General features: G+C 36.3%; 1 protein-coding gene across 2 annotated transcripts in view; it reads right to left on the bottom strand.

Moving 5' to 3' along the window:
• Positions 1 to 19,857, bottom strand: part of LOC150076490 (uncharacterized) — a 69,534-nt gene that overhangs the window by 22,418 nt on the left and 27,259 nt on the right. For both annotated transcript variants that reach the window (XM_090387497.1, XM_090387496.1), the window contains exon 5: positions 9,229 to 9,404. In XM_090387497.1, coding sequence (XP_090243623.1) covers positions 9,229 to 9,404 — 176 coding nt within the window. The remainder of the gene's footprint in view (positions 1 to 9,228; positions 9,405 to 19,857) is intronic.

The following is a 19,857-nucleotide window of genomic DNA, read 5'->3' as shown; positions in this document are numbered from 1 at the left end:
CCTAAATAACTTCAAGTGGTGTACCAGGGTAGTAAACTACAAAAGATTTTTAGTCTCAACTGTGTCTACAGTAATTTCAGGGGTGTTGTCAATAAAATGGCTCCATTTGAACTCCTGGTTAGGACAACTAATGCTGATATAATAGGGCTAACAGAAATGTAGTGCCACCCAAAAATTGGGGATGAGTTCCACTACAGTATGTATAATGTATTTAGGAAAGATAGAGAAGTAGAAGGGGTGGAAGAGTCATGTTTCTTATCAAAAAGCAGCCTGAGTGCAAAAAGAGCTTTTGCTGAGTCTGAAGTAAGGTCTGCCACTAGAGAATCTGTGTGCTGTTAGTTAGTTGGAAGGAAAGGTATAATGAAAGTGGGAGAAATCTATAGACCAAAAGATTGTTAAGAATATGATGAGTCTTTACATGAAGATGGAATGGGCAGGCAAACATGAATGTCTTATTATGGGTGACTTTAATGTTTTGTTATTTGGTTTTTAGGAGCATTAGCAACCAAGGCCATATTGCTCCGGGGATATGCGGTGGTCATTCCGACCTTTCCACATCCTCCGTATTTGGTGACTTTAATCTTTTCCAGATTGATTGGAATAAGTGGGAGGGAAACTCACCATAGGGAAAAAATGTTTTAAATAAACTAGATTATAATTTGTACCAGTATTTTAGAAGTGCTAGGCAGTGAGAACATTTTTGACCTCATCATTACTAATAAACAGATGACATCACAGGGCTTAAAGTACAAGAAGTGATCATGTAACTGTCAGTTAAAAAATGAAGGAAGATGTTGCATTAGTTAAAGGTAAAAGCATGGGTTTTAACTACAAAAGAAGAGACTGACAGTTTAAGGCACTATGTGGTATCTGTGAATTGGATGGATTGCCGAGGGATGGAAAATGCATTTGAATTATGGAATACTTTTAAAGCAAAAATCACAGAAGCCATGAACTCGTACATATTAAGAAAATATCTGCAATCATCCATTTCAGCATCCTCAGGAGGAGGAGGAGAAGGAAGATACTGAAATGGATGACTGCAGAGCTGGCTGGTCAAATAGAGCAGAAAAGGATAGCATGTGGCAGTTACAGAGCAATTAAAAGTACTAAAGCCAACAGCAGGTACAAGTTGATCTGTAATAGTATCACAAATAAGGTTAAGGAGGCAAAGACTGTGTAGGAGAACGCATTGGCTAAGAAAGCAAAGAATGGCGACAAGGAATTCTTCATGAAGGTGAATACAAAAAAGAAGAAAGCTAATCAGACCAGACTCTTGTGCTTTTATTTGTATAAGAATTTTATGGCACATCAACACCTGAAGCTATAATGCACCAAGTCAAAAAGGTATAAAATATAAAAATAAAGGACCCTTGTGCACCCGGTGTGGGAAAGTCTTAGATAACCCAACTGATGTGGATGAACTGAACAGGTACTTTGTATCAGTCTTTACTGACGAAAGACCCTTCATGCTGAGAAGAGGCTGTGTGAGTGAGGCTGAGCCATGTGAAATTAGTGATTTTGTAATTATAGATTATTGTTTATTAGAAAAACTTTTGAGCATAAAGGAAAGTAAGGCTCTCAGAGTTGATGGCATATATCCTCTAGTTTTGAGGGAGTGTATTGAACCATTGGTTAATTATGAGGGCATCTTTGGACTCAAGAGACATTCCTTAAATTGGTATAACACGTGTTTGCACTACACGAATTCGATCATACACGATTTATAAATAGGGGAACGATATCGCATATAACACGAAACGAATTCGCTCAGGCACAATTCGCCTTTGTGTTTACAAGAAATGGCAGTCGAACACAGAATCACCCCAACCGAACGCAACACGATAGGAATGAAGAGAAGATTCTGAAAATGTATGTTTTTTATATCAGTGAAGGGGAAACACATTTCACCATAATAACGTAAAAACCAACACAATTCCAGCAATCGGTATAATCGCAAATGCAATTAGATCGAGTTTACTACCAGTTTATAACAGATTCCACTAGTAGAAATGCAACTGGAAATTGTTTTTATTGTTTTATGGTTGTAACCCCTAGAAATGTGATTTAGTAAAATGTGAGGTGTTAATAGTGTATCTCTGCCTTTACGGTGTTGTTTATTCAGTTGCTACACACACGCAGCTTTGTTTATGTGTATCAAGCGTGCCTCCTCGTTTTGTAATTGTGCTTTATTCCATAAAAATGAGTAAAATACTTAAAAGGTGTGAAAAGGAAGTGTCCTGGTGAAGACCCTGCAGATTCAGAGAGAAAAAGAAAAGCAATATCGATAAACAGAGGCGGAGTGGGTCAAAATTCTTATCCAGGAAAATTTATAGTGGCCTCATACTATGGTTTATGGCCAAAATCATGCCGGCCACCGGGGTTTCCCCGGTAAGGCTTATGGCCAGTCCGCCTCTGTCGATAGAGAAAAAATATGAAATTGTGAAACACTTTGAGCGAAATGAAAGACCATGTGAACTGCACGTGCTACAGGCCTAAATGAGGCAACGCCGAGAATTACAAAGAATGCAGAGAAAATAAAAACTTTCATAGCAGGAACAACTCAAAATGTAATTAAAATCCATTAGATTAAGACAAAGAATTGGAAGAGATGGAACGGCTGTCATCTGTTTGGATAGAAAATCAAACAAAAAACAAGTTTGCTTACGACAGAAGCAAAAGCATTAGCAATATTTTATTACGATTATTTATTGTTTGGTAATGTTTTGGTTACAAATGTGGGTTCAATCTTGGGTGGTCGGCACCTAACCCTATTTTTCTCATAGGGCCTGTTGTTTATATTGCACGAGGGTTTCTAGGAACACAACTATCGTGCTATACGAGGACTGATTGTACATTGCTACCTGCAGAGGCAACTTGTTCCAGTAATCAATTCTACAATCTAGTCTAAACCTCATCCCCTGTAATTTGAATTTATTGCCTCTAGTTTTGGGATTCTTTATAACAGTGAAAACTCAACCTTCATTCATTTTATAACCCTCTTAGAGCCTCAAACTTCAGTCAGGTCACCTCTGGTGCTTGGTTGCCCAGCTCTGTAGCCCACATAATCAGGGCCTTTCCTCATATGGTCACTCTTTTGTTGATTTCACCATGCAAAATCAGCAATCAATGTCTTTTTCAGATGAGGTCTCCATACCTGAACACAGTATTCCAAATGTGGTCTTACAGTTGCCTTATACAGTGGAATTACGACCTCCCTATCTCTACAGGATAATGTTCCATAAATCATAGATAAGATACCATGAGTTTTCCAGGCCGCCTGTTTACATTGTTCTGAAAACTCCATAGTTGCAAATATCTTAACTCCCAGATTCCTTCCCGTCCTGTTTTTAATTCAACCCTACCTAGTGTATAATTTATTTTGAGGTTGCTGTTCCCCAAGTGTAATATTTTGCTGCATTAAAACATGCCACTTTTCTGAACATTTCTGAAGTCTGTTCAAGTCATCCTGAAGGAGTGCTGCTTGGCACTGATCATTAACAGCTCTACCAATCTTTATTTTGTCTGCAAATTTTGACATCAAGCTTTCTATTCCTTCGTTGATGTTTATGAAAAGCAGAAACAACAGTGGTCCAAGAACTGATCCCTGGGGAACCTTGCTCCTGAGATAACACCAATCTGAAGAATATCTATTAATCACATCCCCAGCCTTCTACCCCACATCTAACCAGCAATTCATCTTAGCATCTTTTCAGTAATCTCAATAAATAATGTCATACTTTTATGTAATTATGACATTACTTAAGTGCTAAAAATTAAACTATTTCGTTAAATTTTCTTCAGGTTCTAGGCTAAAATACGCTCGTAAAAAATATGAAAATTCTTTTACTTAAAAAAAATTAGTCCAATGATGCCTATGTATCATAAATAACTCCCCCCTTTCACAAAATTAAACAACTTGCTGTTTCTTGCTCCTATCATATAGTTTACACACAGCTGTTAAAACTAAACTATACATTTTCAGTTTGTGAAAGTACTCTATTCTCTTTGTGTGAGTAGCTTTAATGGTCATTACTTGTGGCATGAAGTCAACTATATTAATAACCCTGCATTGTAGTAATTGTACAAAGGGTACTAGGAAAGTTTTGCAATATGATGCAACAATGAATCACAGGAAGCTGCTTGTTGCTGCATGTTGAGACATGTTCATACATGCATAGTAGCCGCCGCGCCAAGTCGATGGGCTCAGTTATTCATTAGTAGTGAGAGTGTAAAGTGCTTGCGATGGCATCGTGGTCACAAAATGAGATAAGGACAGTTTTGCGGTATAATTTTGTGCGTGGTTTAACCATAGACCAGTGCTTAGAAGAAATGACTCTTGCACTAGATGATGATTGTCCACATCGTACAACGATATTCAGGTGGTATAGAGAATTCCAAAGGGGAAATTTCACTCTGGAGGATTCTGAGAGGCCGGGAAGGCCACGAACGTCAGTTACGGAGGAAAACGTTACTGCTGTGAGGAAAATGCTTGACGAAAACAGGCGAGTGACCTACCAACAGATAGAGGATACTTTGGGCCTAAATGCACCAGCAATTCGTTCGATTCTGCAAGATCATTTGCACGTGAAGAAACTTTGTTCTCTCTGGGTGCCGCATCGACTGACTGAAGAGCAGATGACATAACGTGTGACTTGGTGCCGGGAGATGTTAAAAAAGTTTGATAAGGGACAATCTCGGTATGTGACCAACATCGTGACAGGTGACGAGACTTGGCTGTACTATTACGATCTGCCGACCAAGGCTCAAAACAAAGTTTGGGTCTTTGATGATGACGACACACCCGTAATTGTCAGAAAATCCCGATCTGTAAAGAAGAAAACGATAGCTGTATTTTTCAAATCGAGTGGAATTGTGGAACGTGTCGTTTTGGACACGCAGAAGACAGTCACAGCTAAGTGGTATACTGAACAATGCCTGCCTAAAGTCATTGGATCTATGAAGAACCTGCGGCCAAAGTCAAGAATGGACACCTGGTACCTCCATCACGATAATGCTCCAGCATACCGCGCCAAAGCCTGCACCAAATATTTGACCACGACAGGACTGAAACTTCTCGAGCACCCTCCCTACAGGCCAGACCTTGCTCCCTGCGACTTTGCACTGTTCCCGCATGTGAAAATGAAGCTAAAAGGGAGGCGGTTTTCCAGTGATGAGGACCTTCTACAGGCTTGGGACAACGAGTGTGCTTTACTCCCTAGTGAAACTTGGCAGAACTGGTTTAAAGATTGGTTTCGGAGGATGGAGAGGTGTATTGAATGTAGAGGAAATTACTTTGAAAAAATTAAATAAACAAAGCTGTATTGCAAAACTTTCCTAGTACCCTTTGTATGTACAGCAAAATCTTTTAAACCTTAACAGCAATAGGAAAACAAAACATTATCCTCTCCCAAAATATGACTTTACAGTAACTTATTTATATTTTTTTCCCATTTTTTTCTTTAAAGCTATATTAAGCTTCCAACAGGGTTAGTGGCAGTATTCTCTTCAATTAATTGATATTAAAGATTGTGTTTTTATGATTAATGAAGAGGATCAATTTACTTCTTTATGGGCAACTTATCAGTATTTATATCAACTTGAAGGACATACAATTCATTTTAACATTAAACCAATAAATTAGTACATTGCAAAAAAATTCCTATTCCATACTATTCCCTTTATTATTTTTTTTTTTTGTTAACTCCTCTGATCTTTTATCACACACAGTCATGCATTTCACAACATATAGTTGTATAACTGAATGCTTATTGTTATCGCATGCTATCTACATAATGCAGAGAGAGAGGGCTGGAGAGGTTACGTGTCACAAAAATACAATTGATATACATATTTAGAGCTTAAAATGTTTTTTTTTTTTTTTTTTTTGCAAGCCAACTACAAAGTTTAACATATAATAACAAATTAATTCTTACATGGCTGAATGATTAAGTCCATAGTTCAATGCACACTGATTGAATATTACATAAAACAAATACATAAATGACTTACCTATCTTTTAGTCTAAGTGAGTACTATGGGAAAGGGAATTAAAAAAAAAAAAAAAAAAACTTTACAGCAAACATAAATAACCAATGATAAAATGTTTAAGACATAGGTGCAGTTGCATTTTTTTAATGCACTTAAAAAGCTATTTTAAATTATGATGATGATCATCAGCCATTTTCAATCCACTGCAGGACGAAGGCCTCTCCAGCAACTTTCCAGTTCCTTCTGTTTTGTGCAATAGCCATCCATTTACTATCTTTGAACTCTTGAAATCCATCCATCTCCATTGTAGTCTCCAAGGTTTCTTTTAGCTCCTCTTGGGCCATCATTCTGTTATTTTCTTAATCCATCTGTCATCATGTGTTCGAGCTTTGTGTCCTGCCCAAGTCCATTTCAGTTCTTTAGTTTTGATAAGAATGTCCTTTACTTGAGTTGCTGCCTAATCCATGTGTTTCTCTTCTTATCCAACAGTCTGATCCCTAATATTATTCATTCCATCCTTCACTGTGTAGGTTTCAGCTTCTCTTCCATTCTTTTGGTGAGTGTTCAAGTTTCGCTTGAGCACTCACCAATGTATACTCCCGACAAAAGTCATGGTGGGGAGTATATTTTGGTTCATTATTTTATGTTTCAGACAAATTGGGTAGTAGTTGTTGGCGCATCGGCTTCTGTGGCCATAGTGCACCTCCCAAGGTTTTTGCAGTACTTTGATCCAAGCCTGAGGCGGGATTCGAAACCGCGACCTTTGGGTTGCCAGGCAGGCACTTTACCCACTTGGCTAGCCCGGTCAGACAAATTGGGATATTTCTAGGGCTTACAATACCAATTAAAATATTAATACTGGTATTTCGGTATTTTTAATTTATGAAACTAGGATACCAGTATTCCAAAAGCAAATGTTTTTCTCAGTAAATTTTGATGGAAATTAGGCGCAATAAAGTAAGGAAAACAACAAGTACTGTAATTACTTGAATTTGTGTTATAAATAAACTTTTATTGCAATAATAAATATTCTGAAAAAAATCATTAAAATACAGTTATTCCAAAAACAAAGAAATACATATTGTTACTGCAAAGTTTAGTTATGTTTAAGCATCCACACTACCTGTCCGAATAAAGTGAGCTCTTAAGAAACATAAGCAATCAATAGTATGATCGTTTAAAATGGATCTCATTTTGGTACATATTTGATTATCAGCAGAAAACTCTCTTTCGGATTCTATTCTGGTACTGAGATAATCGTAGATGATCTCAGTCCATGTTTTCTAGGCTTTGAACTTCTTTAGCAAAAATAGTTCTTTTTTTTTTTTTTCTTTCTTTCAAAGTAACTGTCGAGTTACTTTGCATCGATATTTACAGAAGAAAAACCCTTCAAGTCACTGAGAAATTATGGGAGTGAAGTTGAAAAAAAAATATAATGATGTTGAAATTTCACATGTTGATTTAATGAGAAAACTTTCACACCCACAGGCGGGTAAGGCTCCTGTGGTTGATGGCATATACCCTCTAATCTTAAAGGAGGTGGCAAGTTAAACCATTAAGGCTAGTTATGAGAGCATCACTGAACTCAGGAGAGATTCCACTGGATTGGTGTAAATTGGAACATAAGGGCAGTTCTAGGAGTGTAACGGGAAATTACCGACCGGCCAGTCTAACTTTAGTTTGTTATTTGGTTTTTAGGAGCATTAGTAACTAAGGCCATATTGCTCCGGGAATATGCGGTGGTCATTCCCTGACCTTTCCGCATCCTCCGTATTTGGTGGTGACGGGCTCAAACCCCGGTCTAACTTCAGTAGTAGAGAAAATCATGGAGGCAATGATCAAGAGTGGAATTCAGGTTCATTTAGATGGAAATGGAATTCTGTAGGATACACAGCATGGTTTTGTAATGGGAAAAGAATGTTTAACAAATCTGGTTAGCCATTTTGACAGGTCACCCGTGAGCTAGATTTAGAGAATAATTTCGACATTGTTTATTTAGATATCAGCAAAGCATTTGACTCAGTCCCACATGAGTGGTTACTTTATAAGTTGGAGCAGGCTGGAATCATAGGGAAAATCCTTAGATGGATAGCACAATGACTTAGATGGAGTTGTGATAAATGATTATAACTCCGATTGGGTTAATGTAAGAAGCAGGGTTCCCCAAGGTTCAGTATTGGGACCACTGTTGTTTTTGATTATCTTAAATGACATCTATTAAGGGATATAGGGTGTGATGTCTAAACTTGTAGATGATGTAAAGATCAATAGAGTAGTTAATGATTTCCACCAAGCAGAGCTTCTTCAGAGTGACCTAGATAGGCTTCCAGGATGGTCAGAAAAGTGGCAGCTATATGCTTTAATTCAGCAAAATGCAAGGTCTTACACCTGGGGAACAGCAACCCCAAAATAACTTATACACTTGGTGGAGTTGAACTAAAGTCAGTAGTGGAGGAACGGGACTTCAGAGTTACGATACAGTGAGACAAAGTTGTCCGAGAATTGTGGACAGATTGCAATGTTGCATGGTGTCCTATCGATGATTTATCGAACATTTGCTAGTAGAGATAAGGACGTCATAATCACATAAAGGTGATTTTATAACCTTTATGTGATTAAATTATAAACTAATTTTTTAAAATTAGTACCGATAAACCGGTATTTTTGTATCAATACTGGTATTTTTGAATACCGAAAAAAAATTAACAGGTTCCCGGGATCTCGGTATTGTAAGCCCTAGATATTGCTCCACAGTATGTGACTATATTTCCTGAATGCTATCCATCCGACATTTATTCTTCTCTTGACTTCCAGCCATTTATCATTATTACAGATAATGATTTGTCCAAGATAAATATATAAATCCACCTTTTCAATTTTTGCTCCTTTAATGATTATATCCCTTTCTGTGGCATACTTGTTCATCATTCCTTTTTTTTTTCTTTTTTTTACTTTTGTTTTAACCATATTTATTATGATACCAATAATATAAACAGAGATATGGGAAAATTTAGGATTGTTTGTGCTCAATAATGTAAAAAGTAAAAATTTTTAAAAAATAACCATTTTTGGAAATTCTAATTAGAATCTTGAGTTACGTAAGTTTATTCTCAGCTCTTTTACAATTAACTTTAGATATTTACTGTACACTTTCAGTTTTAATCTGGATTTGAAATGACTGAAATAAAAAACAGTATTATATGAAAAGTATGATTTAAATCCTTTAGACAGACTTACAGTGCTGTATTGCCCACACAATCTCTAGTATTTAATTCCAGTTTGTTACTATAGGAGGACAAAAACAATCTTATTATTCTGGTGTTTCCTTTAGATGCAGCTCTGTGGAGTGGTGTGCTTCCCATATGATCACTGACATTAATATCTGCATGATTGTCAAGAAGTATTTCTGCTATCTAAAAATTAAAAGTGAAAAAGCATATTCAATTCATAAAAAGACTAATGAAACTGAAAGAAAAGTGATTTATTACAAATAATTTAACATTACATTTTTCATTAATGAATTGAATTGCATAACTTTTTTTTTCCAAATTTTGGAAAACAAACTGAACTGTTATCTGACAGAACTTACTGAAATTCCTATAATACCTTTTTCCAACTAAGATTTGGATTTTGCTGGAAGGATTCAATATAGGTCATTTCCATTTATAACGTATAGATCAAAAAAGGGGTTTTTTTTTTTTTTTTTAGTTCAGCAAGGTTTTGGGACAAGGTTTTCGGCAAGGTTTTCTATGGATTTGGGACTCTGGCATTTAAATTAAAATGCAGCAGATCAAAATATTACCTTAATTTTTGTCAGTTGATCTCTTAATCTTTCAACAGGTGTTTTTGGTAAAAAGCTGTTCCACTGTTTGTTGCAACTTCCCACTAAAATTTCTCTCTCATATTACTAAGACCCTGTCTATCTTTCATTTTTAAATCTATCAGCAATAAAATTTATTTACTAGTAGTGACAAAAATATAGACAGGTTAAAAGTTATAATGAAGCATCTTAGATTTAATACTTCTAAGTAATACTGTGTTTTTAAAGCATATTTGCATATGAATGAGTGTCTATTAGCTTCGACTATCTAACTGTCCACATGCAGTAGTCCAACTACCAAAAACAGGATTGTCATGCAGTTTTATATTTAGTTATTTTAGAAAGATATATCAAGTCACTGTAAGATATGTCAATCTCATTCAAATCAGTATATTTTAGAAAATGGAGGTGCTACCTGCTAAGGAAAAGTCAGCTCAATACCAAATTTTCAAATGCTTGGTGTTCATCCCCCCCCTCCACCAAAACCAATAGATGTTATTTGTTTGTTATTTGGTTTTTAGGAGCATTAGCAACTAAGGCCATATTGCTCCGGGATATACGGTGGTCATTCCATGACCTTTCCGCATTCTCCATATTTGGTGGTGACGGGCTCGAACCCCGGTCTAATCAAGAAGCGTGTGCTACACACTGCTGCTCCTTCCCACCTGGCTACGGAGGCGCCTCCAATAGATGTAAGTTGAGAATTACTCAAGACAGTAAAGTCAAACTAAAAGAAATTTTCAGTGAGAGTATCGTCTGTGGTCCCTAGGAAGTTTCATGCACCATTCTGTTTCCGTAACTATTCAGTCCCTACCCCCAACTCAGAAATACCACTATAAATCTGGAACAACAGTTCTGATCCTTTTCAAAATTTTAGGATTTATTTCAATGTTCTCAGGGAACTCAATGGTTTTTTAAATGATGAAGCTGAATAGAAAAAGACTGAAGTGGTGAAAATTCTGGATATTCTTTCTGTTACTAAGGTAGAAATAGTCACAGAAAATATCAAGTGGTCTTTTGCACGAATCGGAGAAATCAGGCAAAAGACAAAATTGACTTTTATAAACAACCTATTTTAACCTGACAGCTAAGTAAGAAATAGAGAACTAATCAAAAATCAGAATCAGTCTTCAGAAATGAGTTTTAAAAAAACATAAATGGAACTAATAGATACCATGTCACGACAATAATAATTACAAATGAAGAAATAAAAGAGAAATCTTAGGATAACAAATTTATCTAGTCAAAAGAAGTTAAGCAAACTTTACATGTATGGGAAGAAAAGGGAATGGAGAAAGAAGATTAGCTAAACAGATAACATTAGTAGTGGTAAATGATACAAGAAATAAAACTTAATCAGCATCAGTTAAAAAAAAAGACACTTTCCATTTCATCTAGTCATTCCCTCCAATAGTCTGTCTAGTTCTCCATGAATTTATTTTAAGCCATCAAGTTCCATAAAAGATGGAAGTTTGTTTGTTCAGGCAATCAACCTGCTGGTTGATTGCCTGAACATTTCATTAGTCTAACATTTCATAAAGATTTCATTAGTCTTTTTATGAATTGAATATGCTTTTTCACTTTTAATTTTCAGATAGCAGAAATTTTTCTGCACATCTATAGATAGCAGAAGTTTTTCTGCAACCATCCTTCCTCGATTTGAAGTTGTGCCCCCCCCCCCCTTACTGTGTTGTCTAGGCAAGAGGAAGAATCCCATTGGCACTGCACTTACTCAATCCATTCAAAACCTACAATACCTCAATCAGATTCCAGACAGTGCAATTTGCAGAACTAAAGCCTTTCTTGGTAAGAGCACCCCTCTGTTCCACTCACCAATCTCATTGCCCTTCTCTGTACTTGCTCAAGCAGCTCTACATCCTTCCTAAAATGAGGCCTCCAAACCTGTATGCTGTACTCAACATGTGGTCTGACCAGTGCCTTATATAAAGGGATAATCACCTCCTTATATGTGCTTGCAAAATTCCTGTACAGTATATCATTAACAAAACCCCATGAACTGTCCTGGCAGTCTGTCTACATTGCTGAGACAACTTCATATCTGACTGCACAATTACCCCCAGGTCTTTTTCATTTTCCACTACCCTAAGTATAGTACCACACAGTTGGTACATTACTCTGGGATTACTTCAACCCATATGCAGTACTTTGCATTTGTCAATGTTAAACTTCAACTGCTATTTCTCAACCCATCTGCCTAACTTTTCTAGATCCTGTTACAGTACCATACTGTCATTCCTGTCATTAACCATTCCACCAACCTTTGTATTGTCTGCAAACTTGGACATTAAGCCTGATATGCCTTCATCAATATCATTGATAAATATAGAAAACAACAATGGGCCCAATACCAAAACCTGGGGAACTCCACTAATAATGTTAGTCCATGAAGGGCAGCATCCATTGATTACCGCTCTCTGTGTTCTCCTACTCAACCATAGCAGCAACTTGTCCTAAACGCCACACTGCTTCAATTTGTATAGCATTCTTTTATGCGAAACAGTATCAAAAGGTTTCCTGAAATCCAAGTACAGTGGATTCCGGTTATTTGGGCCACCGGTTAATAGGGGCAGCCGCTTATTTGGGGCAAATCTTAAAAAACAGAACCCAATTGAGAAAATAGCCAAGATTTACTTCACTTAATTGGGACAACATGTCATTTAATTGGGGAAGGAGACTGCAGCAATGGAGATTACCCAACGATTGTCTCCGACCGCACCACATAGTTTGGTTGGATTTCTGGAGGTCACAACCATAAAACAATAAAAACAATTAGCAGTCAACTGTTTATTGGGCTTTTCTGTTAGTGCAATCTATCATAAATGGATAGTAAACTCGATCTTATTGAATTTGCGATAATACTGACAGCTGGAATTATGTGGGTTATTATGGTGAAATGTATTTACACTTCCATGGAATCTTCAATCATATGAAAAAAATTAATTTTCAGAATCTTCTCTTCATTCCTATTTTTTAAGCTGTGTAACTTGTTACTCCGTTCTCACTTGCGCATATCGTGTTACTTGCAATTTGTGTGTGCCGTGTTCTTTGTTATTGATTGCTTATCTTTTTACTGTTTTACATTTTAACCCCCACCCATAAATGTCAGTGAACAGGAATGTCAACTAGTTAGTATGTACATATTACTATTAATTATTCCGATTTTCACATATCATTTAATTTTTTAATTGGTAAGGTAATAAAAGTAAATTTGTGCTTAATATATCTTTACTTTTATAGCTTGTGGATAATATTCCTCCTATTTTTGCTAATTAGAATCACTGTTTAATAGAATTAAAATTCAATTCACAAATGTGATCACAATGACTGGCACTTACTACACATTGTATAGTGAACTGTACTTTACTATGGGACCCATCGTAACGTGATTTGATTGTACAGTGAACCAATTGTAAAGCGGGGGTTCATTGTATTTTTAACTTTTTTTACGTGAACCTTCAGATAATTGGGGCAGCCGCTTAATTGGGCCAAAATGCACTAGTCCCAATGTGTCCCAAATAACCGGAATCGACTGTATATGATATCAAAATTATTTTTGCATCCAATTCCACTGTGACTGCATCATAATGGTATCCAATCAGATTGGTCAGACAAGATTTGCCCTTAACAAATTCATGCTGTCTGACATAACTGCAACCTTGCCTAGGATGATCTTGCATTAATTTTTACCAGGCACTCAATTATTTTCCTTGGAACAGAAGTTAAACTAACAGATCTGTAATTACTCATGTCACCTCACCCTCTGATCCCTTTTGTGAATTGGGGGTACACTTACACATCTCCATTCTACAAGGACCTCCTCTGAATCCATGAATGCTCTCATAATTATGGCTAAGAGTCTGCTTACTTCCCTTGCTGCATAGATTACATCCACTCCAGGTGCCTTTCTTACATCTGACTTCAACAATTTCTCTTCCACTTTCCTTTGTTATTACAAAATAAGTTCTGTCTCTGTTAGAGTTTGATAAACTTATGGCATGCCCTTCGCTAAAGAATTTCTCATGTGTGAATGTAAATGCAAAATCTACATTCACACATTCAGTTGTCAGCTACCTGAGCATGGTTTTCAACAGTTGAACCATCAATATCAAGTGGACCAATCTGATTCATCCCATTCCTTCTAGTGTTTACATAAGTAAAGAAGTCTTTGCTGTTTATCTTTACATGCTTCACCAAAGGTTTTTTTTTGTAATCTGACTTCACTTGCCTAACCTCCTTTATGACTTAATCAGAGTAGTTTATATCTACCTTAGGCTTCTGTGTCGCCTGATAATTTATATGCATCCCATGCATTTTTATTCTCTGCCATGAGTCTCATCAGTTCATCTGACATCCATTTAGGCCTATATCTTAAAGAGATAGTTGGTTTGAAAAGCTTAGTAGCTTCTATCATTAATTCCTTGAATGTTTCCTATTTAGAATTTGCTTTTGGTAACATCATCAGTTGGTCTCACTTATATTGAACTTAAAAACTGTCTGAGACCACTGTAGTCACCTTTCGAAAACCAAAAACCCTTACTTTAATGGTAGTTACATCTTAATTTGAGGAAGGGGATCAAGATCAGATCAGATCAGATCAGATCAAGAGTATTGGTTCCTCTGGTTGCCTGTCTAACATGCTGCTGCAAAAAATAGTCATTCAATAAATCCACAAAAGTATTGCCAGCCTGTGTGGCAGGTATTTAGTCTTCCTGCATCAATCCGATGCTGGAAGACTAAATACCTGCTGTTGTTGTTTGTTGGGTTTTTAGGAGCATTAGCAACTAAGGCCATATTGCTCCAGGATATGCGGTGGTCATTCCCTGACCTTTCTGCATCCTCCGCATTTGGTGGTGACGGGCTCGAACCCCGGTCTAAACAAGAAGCGTGTGCTACGCACTGCTGCTCCTTCCCACCTGGCTATGGAGGCGCCTTAAATACCTGCCTTCTGCCTATGTGTTTACAAGGGTCTCCAAGCTTGCACACTGGAAGTACTTATTCCCTCTATAACTGTATATTAATTTCCTAACCTTTAAGTTTTTCATTCATAAAATGAAGTAAATTGGAATTCCAGTTTATTTTTGCACACTGATTGCTTTAGCTTTTTCTATCTTTTCTTTCTGTGCTTATAAGAGGTGAATTTTATTAGCTTTGTACTTCCTTCCTTTTTCTTCAGCATTATTACCAATAACTTTGTTTCTCTTCTCCAAACCTCTCTCATATCTGCTTTGTATCCCTTTAACACTTGGAATCATGTCATTTGTTACTGAAATGTATGAATACCCCTCCCTCATCCCCCTGCAATTGCTAGCATCATACACGTGACATAAAGCTACTAAGGAGTCTTATTTTAGATATTCTATCAGAATCGGTTAGATAAGCCGATTCTGATAGAATCGGAACATATATATTACCAAGGGACAAAGTTAAAACTGGTTTCAAAATGTTCCCAACTCCACAGAAATTGGTCATTTTTAAGATCTTCAACAAAGGACTCCACATTCTACCATTTTTAATGAGAAATTGTCAAATTTTCCTCGCAGTTCTATCCAAGGGTGCCTTGAACTACTGAACAACTTTTTATAGATTATTCTTAATTCTTTTTCTCCTTTGAAGAAATTATTCTCACAGTCAGAACAGCATTACAATCTCCACCCCAATTACCCAACCTCACAGCCTTAGAACACTTGTATGTGGTTGCATGAAACCCATGGTTTATTTCTATATGTATTACCATACAAGAAAAACTCAAAAAACAATTCCATTTTGGAAGAAACTACTGAAACCATTATGAATAGTTCTGAAATGATAAGTCATGTCAGGGAGTCATGGATTCACTGCACTGAAAAAAATGGAGGTGCACTTTGAACAGCTGTTTTAGATATTTTCCATTTATTCCAGTTTCTTTTTGTTTTGTAATTTCATTAATGTTTAATATCACTAAAATAGACTTTTGAGATACATGTTTATATAGGAACCTTTTTCTTTCATTTTAGCTTTACGATATGCTCTACATTTGTTTAATGCTATTTTAAAACACCCTGTATATCCAAAGCTAGAAGCTGTTTGGGTACAGCAATTTTACATACAGGATGAAACCACATACTACTTTCCAGCTGACATGACTCCATGACACATTTCCATCTTTTCCCAACTGCTTGGCCATCTTTCTCATTCAACATAGATAGTGTGCATTTATTTGAAGAATATAGTGATAATACCGAAATTCTAACAGAAGCTAATAGCATAACAAGATGGTTAGATGAGCAAGGTGATCGACCTTTGTCTGACATGAGTACTATCCACAATGTTAATAAGCCTATTGCATAACAATTCATCCCTACATAATGTAAGGTGTAACTTTTTTTCACATCCTTCATTTTTATACTGTCTGGCTCCTTTTACCAACATAATGAACCAGTTACATGTGACACTATTTTAAATATTAACCAGAATACTGGAATTTTCTCATCAGTACATTCTACATGCTCTCAGTAATCATTTACTAACAAATTATTTAGTAACAGTACCTATAGATTATTTAATATTCATTTAAAAAAATTTTCATACAAACAGAAATACAGAACAATCATGATTTAACTTTAAAAAAATATGTGCACCACTGTTATAATGTAATCCCATGCACATAAAACTGATTGTAATCACTTATCTCAATCACATAACAAAATATCTAAGAATATAATTAAACAAATATGTCACATGTTTTACACAATACATATATCCAGTGCTTTTTTTGTAAAAAAATAGGTGCCAGTACTCATTCTTTGCTATCAGAAAAAATTGAAAATTAAAAGGATATGAAAAGTACTCTAAAAATTTTTTTTTCCTGATAGTTACTTTCGTAGTAATGTTTTTGGAATAAGAACAACAAATTTAGTATATTAACACAGTTTATTAAGTATAAATTTATTATTCAAGTATATATAGAAAAATAAGTAAAATGTGAATAAAATAAGTAAATAAATCGGTCAACTACTGAGTGCCGGGCACTCAGGATGACACGAATTGTCGTTAGTGTAGTATCTCAAATAGAGAGCTTTATGGTAACTGAAAAAAAGTTTCTAATACCCCAGCTTGACCTGAAACTTAGGAAATAATGAAAACGTTGTCTATTTGAGTCTTTCCAGTTGTTGTGAATACCAAGGGTGGGAGAAGCGACTCCGACTTCTTCCTGCAGAAGCGATTAAAGTCTTGGGGGAGAAGCGACTGGCAGGTGAGGGCCCTGCAAGACTCCGCACAGGCACCTCCCCACCACCGCCGCCTCAACACTGGCTCTCTGAGTACCTCCTTGCCAGGACAACCCCAGCTTTGAAAATTGTTAAAAAAAACTTCGTCGCAAAATTTATAAATGACCTTTATAGAATTATTAACTAACTATTTAGCAACCTTTCTGTCACTAAAAGGAGAGTTACTTAGTAACTCTCCTTTTAGTGACATGAGTACTGAGTTAATTCTCTCCTAATCCGTTTGCTATATGAAATCTTTCTTGCTCAACAGAAACTATTTTAAATGAACTTCCAAGGGGAATTCAAAATAATTAAACAGAGGTCCGACCAAGCAATTTAGAATTATAAAAATGGTTATACAGTTTTATATAGAAAATATCTTAACAATAGACAGTGAAAAATGTAAATTTAGTTAAATAATTTTAAGCTTATTTGAATAGTAGATAAACGTGTAAAAAAATTTACGGAATAATACAAATTTCGAAGTGCACTTCATCCAAATGTCACACAGCACTGTTAATAAAGGTGCCAGTATGCCGTACCGTTGCGTACCATCACAAAAAAAGCACTGCATATATCTGGTTGGTTGTTGGATTTTTTTTTGTTGCAAAAGCAACTTTGGCCATATTACATCTATTTATTAATATTATGTGACAATGACGTTGATGTTTCTTAATTATGGTTTATATCTGGCTAAAATATCCTATTATTAAATAAGTAAATATATTTTCAATGTTGGAGTTATTGCCTAGGATTTGTGATAAAGTCGGGGAATCCTGAATATTTATAGGGAGATGGAAGGCTGACTGTCATGCCATGTGGTATTGTGGACATTCTATAAAGAAATGTTTCACAGTGAGTTGACAAGAACAGTGAAGACATCCTGGAGGATTTGCATTAGTGAGTAAGAACAAGTGTGTGAGATGTGTATGTCCAATACACAGTCTGGTTAAAACTACTTCTTCATGCCGATTCTTACGGAGACTTTGATTCCATGGCTGAAGTTCATGTTTTATTTGAAACAGTTTATTGTTTGGTTCATTTTGCCACATTTGTGTCCACTGAGTGTTGAGAATCTGTTTTATGATAGGTCTGTAATCGGAATGTGGAACTTTGTAAAGCCTCAGGTTTGTATTTGTAGGACTCTTTGCTGCTCGATCAGCACTTTCATTACCATCAATGCCTGCATGTCCTGGGATCCAACAGAAATTTACTTGCCTTCTTTTGCTTTTGAGCTTCACAAGATGAGCATGTATCTGGCGAAGGATGGGATGTGATGGAGTCTGCTTTTGCTGGAGAGCATGTATTGCACTTAGTGAATCAGTATATATAAGATGTTTCAGAAGAGGAGAGGATTCTATGTATTTTAAGGCTATTAGTATGGCGAATAGCTCAGCAGAATGACTACTGCATTCATTTGGGAGTTGCTGTGAGATGACAGTATGTGGAAGGACCACTACAGCACCTACTTGAGTATCTGTTTTAGAGCCATCTGTATATATTGGAAGATATTCATGTATCTGTTTTATGTTCACATTTGCCAGAATGCTTTTTCCCCACTGTTGAAAATAAGTGTCACAGTTAGGCGTGAAAGTGTGCCATGGTGGAATAGTTATGCTATTATCCCCATTTTGAAACTAGTTCTTTTAGTCATATTCCAGCTGGTTTATTTACTGTGGGTTTATTGCTGTAAAGGTTCTCCCACTGTGGATTGAAGAGATACTGCCAGGTAGGATGATGAGGAAGACTTCAGATTTTAATAGCATGATTTAACAGCAGCATTTGCCTCCAGAGATATAGTGAAGGCTCGTGGGCCTCCACATATAAGCTTTATAAGGCAATGTTCTATATGGCCCTAAGGAAATTCGTAAAGCACTGTGATGTATCGAATCAAGCCATTTGATGACACTTGGTCTACACAAGCTATACACAGGGGCTCCATAGCCTAGTTTTGATCTGATTATAGCACGGTATAGGTGAAGTAGTGTAAACCGATCAGCTCCCCACTTCAGTGACAGATTGTTTTGGTATTTCACTTGGAAAGTTCTGAGCTTCAGAAAATTTTGTATTAAAATAGGTAGATGTCCCCACAAATCAATGTTGTGGAGGTCATTCAGAATGCCATATCACCAGGTAGTATCGAAGGCCTTTTCTATGTCGAGACTGATTGTGATTAGATGCTCATTCCTTAGAAAAGCATTGCAAATATTTGCCTCTGCTTTTATCATGGGGTCCAGAGATGATCTTTTTTTAGGAAGCCATACTGATTTGTGTTTAGCGAGTTATATTTTTCCAAGAACCAGGTTAATCGGTTATTCATAATTTTCTCCAGGGTTTTCCCGAGGCAACTTGTCAGAGCTATTGGTCGATAGTTTGTGGAGATCGTATGATCTTTGCCAAGTTTAGGGAAAGCAATTACAAGGGAATGATGCCAGGAGTTTGGATAATAGTTTGATATAAATTCTTTTGTATAATTTAAGTAATGAATTTAGAGATTTTTGACTAAGTTGCTGTATCATTTGATAGTGAACACCATCAGGTCCTGCTGCACTCCTCCTCCTCCATTTCTGTTATATTGAAAGGCTGGTTGTATGGGAGATGTTCACTGATATTGAAGTTTAGTTTGTATTTTTCTGCTACAGATTTCGTTTTCTGAAAGGATGGGATATATGCTGATATACTTGCAAAAATAGCTGCAAGTATGTTTGCGATTTCCTTGGAGTTAATGATCTCCTGTCCATTCAAGTTTATAAGTGGAGTTTGTAATGAAAGATATTTCCC

This window comes from Mastigoproctus giganteus, chromosome 13, assembly GCF_048544385.1.
Source record: "Mastigoproctus giganteus isolate SK-2022 chromosome 13, ASM4854438v1, whole genome shotgun sequence".
Lineage (NCBI taxonomy): Eukaryota > Metazoa > Arthropoda > Arachnida > Uropygi > Thelyphonidae > Mastigoproctus > Mastigoproctus giganteus.
The sequence above is the reverse complement of the archived record's forward strand: the minus strand, read 5'-3'. Positions and strand labels throughout refer to the sequence as shown.